Here is a 12,328-nt window from a genome sequence, read left to right as displayed (position 1 = left end):
TATTTTGCTCCCATGCACGTGAGGGCGGTGTACAAATCATGTAGCCATTCCTAATCAGCACCCAGTTACAGGGAGGTTGACAAACTGTGTAGAAAAGATGATGGGTCCACAAATAGAGTTGCCAGAACCAACCATAAATTTAGTTCTGGTGACCACTAGAAGGAGCCTCGAGTATAGTCTAATGAAAAAGTACCATTTTTTAAAAGCTGCTGGCAACATAAGGAGGCATCTAGTTCCTCTTTCAAAATGGCACCAGAATGTATCCTGTGTGAGAACTCAGCAACAAGAGTTGCTAGTAACACACACAAACTACTCCCCTGCACCATAAACCCCCCTACTAAGCAGCTAATACAAAAGGGATATTGGATCAGCAGAGCAGGAAGCAAGAAAGCTGAGGCTTCGTGGCTACTAGGAATAAAAGTTAGCTACCAAACCATCACAGTATATGGCTTATTGGGGGGAAAAATCATGCATTCATCCTCACCCATGTGATTGTATCATTTACAACCAGCTCCCAGATCACATCATAGGGAAGAAGTTCCTGCATAGTTGAAGATACTGGCTCTGTTTACCCAAGCAACTGCAATTCTTAGAATGCTCAAGTTTCTTGGGTAAATTTTAAAAGTTGTTTTATTAGCCACTTTGAAAATCAGCACAGATGAAGATATTATCAACGAAATGACTCAATACTAGTCAATTTTTTAAATGAATATCCTGCATTTTTTAATAAAATAAACCCAAGGCAATCTATCCTAGGGCATACTGATATGACTACTTCTAACAAGGAGGAGTCTAGCCATAAATTACAACTACATCATTATAACAGCAGTGTGGTTAAGAACACAAGTTTCAAATACAGTTTACCCTGCTTACAGCAAACTATATAATCACACAACACTTACTTGATGTCAACCCAGGCTGCGGCTGCCCCATAGACCCTTGATTCACAGGAGCTGACGGCATGCCTTGGTTTGGTATCATGTTCTGCCTCTGCAGTCTGGTCCTCCTCTTTTCTTCCAGTTCCTTCTGGATTTTATAAATCTTCTCTGCTAATAAGTGGTAGTACTCTGCCTATAATGGGGAAAGAATAAGAATGTAAGAAGAGCTGTCTGGATGAGACCAAAGGCCTATTTAGTCCAGCACTCTGTTCCCACAGCGGCTAACAGGATGCCCCAGTGGAAAGCCCACAAACAGGACATGAATGCAATGGTATCACGTTGCTGGCGTTCCCCAGCAACAGGTGTACACAGTCATATTGCCTCTGTAACTAAAAGTAATATCGAGTCATCATGACTAGTAGCCACTGATAGCCTTCTCCTCCATAAATCTGTCTAATCCCCTTTTAACTCCAGCCAAGTTGGTAGCCATCTTACACTGTGTGAAAAAGTACTTCCTTTTGTCTGTCCTGAATCTCCCACCATTCATTATGGGATGATCCAGGTTCTAGTATTATAAAAGAGAGGAAGAAAATGTTCTCCCTATCCACTTTCTTCACTCTACGCATAATTTTGTACACCTCTATCATGTCCTGCTTTACTTGCTTTTTTTCCAAGCTAGAAAGCCCCAAACATTATAACCTTTCCTTATAGGGAAGTTGCTCCAATCTCTTGATAATTTGGATTGCCCTGTTCTGCACCCTTTCTACCTCTACAATATTCTTTTTGAGGTATGGTGACCAGAATTGTACACAGTATTTCAAGTGTGTTCGCCCCATTTGTATAAAGACGCTATGGTACTGGAAATTCGATTCCTTTCCTAATTATCCCCAACATAGAATTTGCCTTTTTCATAGCAGCTGCACAACGAATATACATCAAGTAAAGCAAACAATATATACTCCCAATCAAAGAGGTGACTGAAAAAAATCCTCCAACTTATACGAAGATAGATTTTTCTCATTAGAATGTGTTTTTTTACTCAATACTAGTAAAATGCTGATCAATGTGATGGATGCTCTGCTAGCACAGATGGAGGGGCTTTATACTGCAGTGACCTAAATTGGGGATGAAGGGGGAAACATGTGCGCATGGGGTCCCCATCAGGAGGGCAGACCATTATGAAACAGTAGGGGGTAATCTCAGGCCAGGGCTCCCAGTAAATCAGGCAGTAGTATTTTATCTCCTCTGGCACCAGTAATCTTTTTACACTGCAAGTCTGGAAGACTAAGTCCTGTGCTTCAAGGGCACCATCCAGGTGACCTCAAGGGCCAGTACCTATCCATCAGATCCTATAAAGCACTAGTATCAGACCATGCCCCTTTGTCAAAACACATCACTGGAACGATGCTGCCTAATAATCTGTTACCCTTCCTTGTCTGTTGCTTTGGAATTTGACTGTTGCCTGTTTGGATCATACACATGCCTCTGGCCCAATCAGACTGACAGCCAGCTCCTAGAAACCAAGGATTTTGCAGAAAAAGTAGTTTTGCCCATCTACTTTGTCCCATAGTGGGAACCATTTCAAACCAAGCCTTCACCTGTCTACATACCCCATGCTGGGTTCTGGTTTTTGGACACAATAGAACATGACTGAACCACTGTAACTGGCTTCATACGTAACCAAACCATTTACAAGTGATGACTCAATGGTATTACTGAAACATTCCTTCCAAATAATTTGTTTCATACATATGCTACAATGGTGGAAAAGGACATGGTATTTTTTGAAGAGCATGTGTAAAGAAATTACACAAGGACCAGGTATTTACAAATTAATACTTAGAGCGGAAATACGATACCAGAAAATTATAAATCTCAACAACTTACCCTGCTGTTTGCTGATTCGTACATGTCTCCTTCTACCTTCCGAGCATAGGACACAAGGTTTGCCATGCGCCTGTCTTTTAGTGCTGCAGGGTCAGGAGTTGGAAATATGGCTTGTACTCTACAAAAATAGAAGGAAAAGATTTTGAACGTAGTATTTCTCTCTTGAACGTCTGGAGCCCAAAACTGAATGCCCCATGATCAACTTTATTTATACCACTACAACTTTACTTGATACTTAAATCATCAAAAAAGATTGCATTATAAAATGTGCATTTCACATGTAGTTTATCATCAAGTTTTCCTTTAGGAACAGGCAGCAGGTAGTTGGGCTGATGAATCCACTCCCATCAGTTCTCAGCATATTTAAGTGTCTAGAAAATGTAAATATCATAACATAAAACATCAACAGACAAGGAACTAGAGGTACAAGGAGGAGGAAAATATATCCTATGGAGAACCATTCCAAGCACTTTTAAACAAGTTAGATCAAAACAGGAATCCAGACTGAGCAGGGGTGAACTGTCCAGCTAAGAAGTAGTGGGTTTTTTTTTGTATATTCTCTTCTTGATATATTCCCATCAACTTCTGGCAAAGGCTAAAAGCAATCACAGATTGAGAATTCTGTAGCTATGCTGGGCCAAAGGAGGTAACAATCCGTTTACTGAACTCACTGAAAGCTTGCAAATCCATATCATGCAAGCTGCCTTATTTAGGAAAAGGTGTTCAGCAAAAATGGTGATGCTTGACCACAGACAGTTCTTGGAAACAGGAACTGAGAGGAATCCAGCAGCATATAGCCTAGTACAGTAGCCAGGCACAGAAGGCTCTATCATGACTGCTGCATAGGCAAAGCTTTTCTAGCCCTATCAGTTCAGCAGAAGCTACTGGGCTGCCCAGGTTGGTGGAATCACCCTGTTGCTTCAAAGAAATGATAGACCTCTGACCCTTTTAACCTGTAACCTCAAGGGGCAGCACAGCACAGATCCAGGGTTTTAGTTCTAGGCCCAGTGGACCCCAACAATCGGCTGCTTTTCATTCACATGCACTTTAAATCTTATCTGCAAAGAAGAACCATGTTTCAAGAGTTTCTGCTGTTAGAGATGTGTGCCGTATGTTATGTCAATTACACTTTGATCCATTTTCTCATGCTAAATTGACTTTATGCAGCAATCCAGATCTAAACATTGGTAAGAAAATGTTTTTGTTTTTATGGACAGATTCTCATTCTCTATCCTGTATGTCAAATATGATTTGCCAGCTATGGCTGAATGGAAAAACTTGCAATTGCAGCATTTGTTAGTATTTATGTTTGGCCTGCTGCTTTTTCAACATCAGACACTGTCGTTACTGGAAATACTTACTAAGGTCAGGCAAAGTGACCCCACAATCCATGTCTACAAATACTTGTTATTGGTGAATAAACATGATATTCAGGGTTCTAAGGAACTTAATAGGGAACTGGATTGTCCCACTTTGCCTAATCAATGGATCACTGCTTTGGTATCTAAACCTGTCGCATCTATGGATCTTATTCAGCAAAAACAGTTGTTTCATGTCTACTGGAGACTGCAATGTCTCCTTAATAAGAGTTTGTCTAATTCGGCTAATTGCTGGCAGTACAATGCAGCCAATGGTTCTTTTAGATGTATGTTTCGGTAATGTCCAATAGTTGCTTCTTTTGGGGAGAAGGTTGTTCAATGGATAAATTCTGTATTGGAACAGCCTTTAATATTTGCTGATGTACACGCTCTTTTAAATTATCTGCCTGCTTCTTGGAAATTAACAAATGATCAGGATAAATTAATTTTCTATGCTCTTGACAGCTAAAAGATTGATATTACAATACAGGAAGGATAAACATTCACCTCCTGTAATGTGATGGCTTGAGGACCTTACAATGCTTTCAATACTGGAATGGGTGGGGTATGGACACCACCTTTCAATGGATACTTATTTGGCTACCTGGTTCGCTTTTGTTGAAGCTTATGTACAATTACTAGAAAGTTGTATTTTCATATATACACATTTTATATGTATTCACACAAATCTTGAAATTTCACAATAAAAATGAGTAAAAAAGAAGAACCATCTGAAATACAAAGGTTTGCCAACAGGATGGACTGATTTAAATCAAGGCAATTTAAATTACTGACTTAAATTATGATTTAAACCAGCAAAAAAAGAGTTCAATTTAAATCACTGATTTAAATCAAATTTCCCACTGACACCTTTTCTATTGAAACTGTATTTCCTGTACAGTGTTGCAAATCTGACCACTAAGCCATGTTAAATTACAACCAAAGTTGTAATTTACATGTTAAATTACATGTTAAATGTAAGGTAAATTACATGTTAAATGTACAAGTGCATGGTTTCATTCTTACAAGCAGGCTTTGCATCTCTCTGTCTCATTGTTTATATTTTGCATACTTTCCTTTTGATCTATAAAGGGAATGTTTTTAAAATATTCTAATATAGCGTCTTTCTTATGATCAGCACCCATGACAACTTGATGTTAAAAGAACAATCCTATATAGTCTCCTCATAAATAAATTCCATTGAGTTCAATAGAGCGTGCTCCCAGGTAAGTGGGTATAGGACTGCAGCCTTAGTATGAGAATACAGGAAGATGCACACTGGACAATTTTGCCTTCTCTTTTTCTTTCCCGTTGTTGCTCCTTTCTGCTCCACTCTGTTTTGGCCCAGTCTTGCCCTCACAAAAAACAAAGTAGCAAATGAAAACAAAATGCCCATGACTGATAAGTCAAAGCAGGTTTGATAGTTACTGGGCTGAAAAAGCCCAACGTATTTTTTTTATCCAATTTTTTTGGATTTTTTAAAGCAGTGATTGTTATCCAACCTGCTACATTGTCTTTCTGTCTTAACTAACTCCTGCCTTGCTTGGCCCAACTTCACCACCACACAAGCACAGAAGAACAACCCTATTTAATCTGTGTTTTTGCACATGTCATTTCAGTCAGAGAAAATGAAAGCTCAGATCTTTCAAGAAGCAAAAGCCGTTAGGCTGAACAGCACCATTTTCATGAGATGAAAAACTGGAATTAATGCTCATGTTTGATTGGTAACTTCATTTTTATAAGACTATGCCTGCATTTAGAGAATCACAGCAGGGGAAGAAGCCATTGTGGCTGTTTCCCCCACGCGTCTCACGTGCAACTGCCATTTGCATTATTCCTCGTGCTGTAGCACAGGTTGGCGTGACGTCCAATCGTGGTGTGCGGCATGGTGGGGGCATCATACCCACCCTACAATCTCTACTGCACGTCATGGGTTGTAGTGTGCGTATGATGTACCCTCCCCGCCATACACCAGTTTCCCTTGTGAACTGTGGGTTGTTTGTGGTTAACAAAGCATGGTTTGTTAACATGGCTAGGTTCAGACAACACGACAACCCACAGTTCAATGACAACCCATACTCAGCCTTGAGTGTGGATTATCGTATTGTGTGAACTCAGAGTGACCGTTGGCCAGTCACCATCTTTCAGTCTAACCTATCTATCATACTTATTGTGGGAGTAAAGGGTCAGCTGAGGGAACTTGAGCTCTCCAGAGGAAAGGTGGTAGGAACAGTAAATAAAAACTTTTCAGAGAAGACTATCACAATAATGAAGATCTCTCCTGGTCTACCCCAAACCAATGGGATTCTAAAATCTCTTTTTCCTTAACATTTTCTCTAGTGATTTGATATGGGCATGGTGAGGATTGCATCCCAGCCTCCATTTGGTTGAAGGGAGTTAGCCCACTCTCTCTTACTGGTACTTGCGAGAAGTTCTGTGGCAGCCCCCTTTTTGCCCTTCTATATACCAAAACATGGCTGGTAACCTGGGATAATTCATCTGGGCAGGGCTACAATGCTCACTGTATTTATTCACTCATTACATCATGAATCAAATTTCATTTTAGCCTTGGAAATGATGCATTTGTGTCTTGCTGACGGGCCAGGTGTGGCAACAATCCCAGGAAATTTCACTTCTAATGATCACAGAAAATGATCGTTCATGGCAGTATGGATGATATGTGCTGTTAGACATGGATCACATTACTTGGCCCCCTTTGCTGTCCCATCTGAATGTTAAGAACAGCAGTTTTTATAGTCTGGTTTGCACCGCCGGATAGGGTCCAGTTAGTTAGGCAACAAGTTGGAAGTATTTCTTACGATCTTTGGGGGTAAGTTCCTTTGCTCCTTTCATTAGCAACTGTGTCTGGACTATGAATTCCTGCCCAGCCTCCCATAACTCTCCAGCAGACAATACCAGTACCCTGACAGTTACAGAGCTAATAAAAATCAATAGATATCCATCACACATGGCAGGAATGCATCAGAGATATTTATCTTTAGAAGCTTTACATGTATCTTTCACCATTTCAATTCTTTTATCTAGAAGTCTAGATAACATGTGGTGGTCAACACTTACAGTTTATGAACAAGGTGATTTCGGAGGTCCTGAGTAATATCTTCATGCCATGGTTTTCGAATTCCAATGCCAGATGGATGTGTTGCTGTTGGCATGGCCCCCAGACTGGCAACATTGGCATTTTCATTCATCATAGCACTGAAAACAGAGTGGGAACTTTTCAAAGATACCCTAAAACTTGGTTGAGTGATACTATCAGTATGCAGAGTCTTCACAAGTTATTGGGTATGGATGCAGTCTACCCATGTTAAGATTCCTACTCAGCCACAGGCAGATAAATACATTTGTATCATCCAAAAATGCATTTTTTTATTTTCAGAAGTTTCAGGTTTGTTTCTCTTGTAAACATAATCAGGTTTAAAATGAAACCTGAACCCTGCAAATAATCCTCTAAAACTGAACTCATGATCCTCTTAAAAACTTCTGAAAGGCTGTGGGAGGGGGAGATGAAATAACTGTAAGGTTATTATTATGAGATGACTGGGAGCAAAGGACTAGCAAGTCATCACCGATACTAGAATCCAGATCATGCCATCCACTCACCAAAATCATCCACTGAGCCCATATGGATGATCGTGCACTCCTATTTTATGCTCAACTAGCTCTGCAATGTGTTCAGTTCTAAAATCAATTTCTGTGACAGCATGGACATGCGCTTTATAGATGGGGGACTCACCTTTTCACCCAACAACGACCAGCTCTTGCTTCTGACAAGTTCTGAAGATGTGGCTGAAACTCAACCTTAGGTCCAGGGATGAAGTCTTAAAGTATACTATATTTTCCTTTTCTAAAATGCCTTCATGTCCAAACCTGCTTTTTCATTGCTGTTGTGCTATATACCACCTTTGTGAATTCTTTGCTCAAAATATTATTATAACAGGTGTTTTGTATAAAATTAAACAAAACTAAACTTACTTTTGAGAATTCATAGCTGAATGCAACATTGAATCAGGTAGCAGACTCTGGGCTTGAACACCAACACCACCATTAACTCCCATAGGATTAGCATCTAAACAGGGGAGAAATCAGTAAAAATATGTTCTACTATAGATTCTTTACTCTAGGTTTTTAAGAGCCCTAATGCAGCCACGGCATTCCTTCAGTTTTGTTTCAAGAGCTCTGCTTCATTATGACTTCATTCCACTACTTCCATAATTTAGCCACTGCAGCTTAGTAAGACAGCTCCACACAAAATTAGTACTCAAAGAAGACAATCAACATGGTTTATATTTCGTGGTTATGCTAGAGTACAATGGAACCTTGAGAACTTAAAAGTTCTCAAACAATTTCTTAGCCACAGTGATATTTTGTGACTGACCCAGTGTCAGTGCAAACAGCCTTGGAGGTGGACGGTGCTGACAGAGAGGGTGAGCCTGTAACCACTGAGAAAGCCACATTAGAATGGTCTGAGGATCCTGACACCCCAAGATAGTAGTCCTTAGACACCCGAGACATTTTGGCTGATGGTCTTTGATCCGTTGACTCAGAAACAGTGTGCACTGTTCTCAAGGCCTGATCCCACAGCAGAGTGCAAAGGCAGGCAGATGAACCTGCTTTGTAAAGGCCTGACGGAATGAACAAGAGCTCACCTTATGCCCTTCTCCTAGACAAAGTAGGCAAAGTGAATGTCCATCAGTTGGGGGGAGTTTGCTCCCACAACAAGCACACTTGCCAAAAATGGCCTGAAGGACCATAAGCCCTGAGGCGATCACAAAGAAAACAAAAAGAAAACGCAAACAGAAATACGAGAAGATAGGAAAAACAGTAAGAGAAAAAAATACACCTCAGAATGTTGCCCTGAATTTTTAAGAAATAACTGATTTTGCTTTATTGGAATTGCTGAGAAGGCTGTTAATTGCTAACCCACCTCTCTTAATGCAATACAGGATGTTTTATTATAACATCCAAATGCCAATTATTTAATGATAATTAAGAATTTTAAAATGTTAAACACATGCAGGTTAACACTGACCTGGTTCACATGTAATGACAACCCATCAGTTTAAAACCAATGGGTTGTTGTGCATGAGTGGGCGCTGCCTGCAGTGCACCCACCTCTTCCACATTCACATCCTTAGTAGGTCGTGTAGCATGACATGCAATTGCAGACCGCTGGGTTGTTTAGGGGCTAAATAACCCAGCTGTTAACTCATTGTTTGTTGTTGGGTTCGCTGCTGGGTTATTTCACCCCTAAACAGCAGTCTGGGTTCACACACCATGCTACACAACAACCAGTTTTTAAAACAGTAAGTTGTTGTTATATGTGAGTGGCCCCAATAAATTCTGAGTAGCTGGCATAAAAAACAGTTGTCCAGATGACCTGGATGGTGTGCAAACAAAAAAGCTATCAATTAATGAGCAAAAAATATTGTGTAAGGTATACACAACAGAAAGCTTGATATACAGGTGTCTAAAAAAACCTTTATTTATTTATTTATTTATTTATTTTTATTGCATTTATATCCCGTCTTTTTTCCTCTTGCAAGGAACCCAAGGCAGCTTACATTATCCCCCTCTCTATTTTATCTTCACAACAACCCCTGTGAGGTAGGTTGGGCTGAGAGTCTGTGACTGGCCCAAAGTCACCCAGTGGGCTTCCATGGCCAAGTGGGGACTAGAACCCGGATCTCCCAGCTCCCACTCCAACACTCTCACCACTACACCACACTGGCTCTCGTGTAATTAGACCTCTCTACAGATAAGTTTAATTAGCAAATTTTAAAGTAAGGAGTTATCGTCTCAAGGGTATGATTTAAAATTGATCATATCTAGCCTAAAAGATATATGTGCAAGGTTTTTTGGTATGTTTTTTCTTTTTAAAGAATATTTAGTAACAATGAGATGATTAAGACTGTGAGCCCTAATTTATAGGACAGTAAATAATATTAGCAATGGAATAATCTCTACGTAAAAAAGCACAAGTATGTGCTGATTTTAGAATGAGGCAGCATTTTATGAGAAGATTCCCTACGAGGCTGCCACAGCGGCAGTCAAAAGAGAACTGAGGGAACAGGTAGGAACCCACTTAGGACATGCATACTGGGGTGGGGGAGAGGGTTCCTGCCAAAAATTACTCTATAGAGGGTTTTCAAACGGGGCCCTGAACAAGCACAGAGCCCATATGTGTGATATACAGAGACCACAAAGAAGAACTATTTTATGAATTATTGTAAACCGCCCAAACAGCTTTGGCTATGGGTGGTATAGAAATGAAAAAAAACAAAACAAAATGATGATGATGATGATGATGATGATAGCTTTCTTCACATACAAAGCTTCTTGCCACTATCACTCTTTCCCTGCAAAATGCATAATTTGCAAATTTAGCAACTTTAGTAAAGTGCAAGAATACACAGCTTTGAAGGATGTTATGAACTTACTTGTGGGATTCATGGGGCGAAGTCCCTGCGGTGACTGTCCTTGTTGCTGGCTCTTCACTTGAGCCTGTGTCTGCGTCTGCATCTGGTTCCCTTGATACGTCAGTCCAAGAGCTGCATAAGCCCTCTCAATAGAGCTGGGGTCAATCTGGTTAGTAGCATTTATGTTTGGTGTTGTCTGCTGTCCCACTCCTACAGCGCCAGAATTTCCAAGTCCTACCGCAGCACCACCCAGTAATGCTAGAAGAAAATAAAAACAAAGATGAAAAGAAGTACTCAGAAAACACTGACTACTTATTTTTCAGAAACAAACCACGCCAAGAACCCATGGCTTGTTGTAGGGTTGTTCTTGACCACTATGGGTTGTCGTGTCAGCCAAACCAGGGAGACCGCTTTTATCGTGGATTGTGGCAATTGGCTACAGAGCTGTTCAGCAAGAAGGCCCATGCTGCTAGCTTTTCACAGTCTCACAAGTGACTGCCCTTCCACTGATGCTGAACCAGCGCTTTGGAAGGGCCATTGCTTGTTCCCAAGGTTTCTTATTTTTTGGTGCCTCAAAAAAGCACAATTGGGGTCGCAATTTATTATTATTATTGTCGGTCTTTCCTAAGTGCGTGCTTACAGCTACCCAAAATGTGTAGTTTTGCCTGGTCAATTCCTTATATGTTTCAGCTGTCAAAGGGAGCTGTGAAGTAGAGTAGGTAACATACAAGGAAACTGATAAAATGAGGTTTCATATCTGCTAATTTGCGCACAGTTGTGCAGGATTAGGGGAGAAATAATAGTAAGAAAAAGGAGGGGAGGAAAGCCAAGGGAGCAAGTACACCAAAAGGGGAGGCGGGACAATATCTCCCCCTTGGCAATGTGATCCTCCAGCTTTTAAGTTTTGGACCTACACTTCTCAGTATCCTCCACCTTTTCAATACTTCTCCAGCTACTCCGTAAAGAGGAGATATTCATTCACACACACACACACACACACACACACACACTTACTTTTCATGGAGAACCAAAATGGGTAGCAATCAGAGCAGGAGACAAGACGGTTTTTGCCATAAAGTCCCCAGAGCTGGTTGGAGGACTGAGGGGGAAGGAGGGGGAGAACAAGCCATAGTAAGCCTGTTGGGCATACCGTGGGTCATTCTGCAAACAACCAACTGACTGTGGCCTCTTCGCAGGGTGGCTTAGTGAGACATGTGAACCTGCCCTATGGGTTGAGTATGCATTGTCATTGAATGGTGGGTTGTCATGACGTGCGAGCCCTGCACTATGGTTTAACTATGGGTTGTTAACCACAAATAATCCAGGAAGACAACCCATGGTTTTTTGTTGGGTTGTGAACTCTGGGTTGTTTGTGGTTACCAACCCATAGTTAAACCATAGTGCAGGGTTCGCATGTAACAACAACCCACGATTCAACAATAACCCATACTCAGGGTTGTCATTACAAGTGTACCAGGCCAATGTGTGCATGTGGGATGGGGGCGGCGGCAAGTTTCAAGAGAGATTTGCCCTATTTTAAAGTGCTCCACCCGCTTTGTGTTTTTTGAGATCATTGCAAAAGGGCCAAGGAACTGTTTAAGCATGGTGCCCAGTTGATTGGTTTACATACGTAAGCCCCAGCTTTCGAAAATAATCATTTTCATAGGACAGTAAGAACAATCAATTGTGTGTTTTATGTGATCTTTAACATGTTAGCATGCCCCGCAAAATCCATAAAAGCCTTCCAGTATAAAAACTCTTCCAAGCA

General features: G+C 40.8%; 1 protein-coding gene across 1 annotated transcript in view; it reads right to left on the bottom strand.

Annotated features, from left to right (window-relative positions):
* The window catches only part of EP300 (EP300 lysine acetyltransferase), a 103,807-nt gene that overhangs the window by 34,810 nt on the left and 56,669 nt on the right, over positions 1 to 12,328 (bottom strand). The window contains exons 6-10 of the mRNA XM_084809943.1: positions 10,582 to 10,818; positions 8,117 to 8,210; positions 7,202 to 7,339; positions 2,766 to 2,883; positions 903 to 1,071 (exon numbers count right to left, since the gene is read on the bottom strand). Coding sequence (XP_084666069.1) covers positions 903 to 1,071; positions 2,766 to 2,883; positions 7,202 to 7,339; positions 8,117 to 8,210; positions 10,582 to 10,818 — 756 coding nt within the window. The remainder of the gene's footprint in view (positions 1 to 902; positions 1,072 to 2,765; positions 2,884 to 7,201; positions 7,340 to 8,116; positions 8,211 to 10,581; positions 10,819 to 12,328) is intronic.

This window comes from Heloderma suspectum, chromosome 7 (assembly GCF_057233095.1).
Source record: "Heloderma suspectum isolate Gila_16-S chromosome 7, 16-S_ref, whole genome shotgun sequence".
Lineage (NCBI taxonomy): Eukaryota > Metazoa > Chordata > Lepidosauria > Squamata > Helodermatidae > Heloderma > Heloderma suspectum.
The sequence above is the reverse complement of the archived record's forward strand: the minus strand, read 5'-3'. Positions and strand labels throughout refer to the sequence as shown.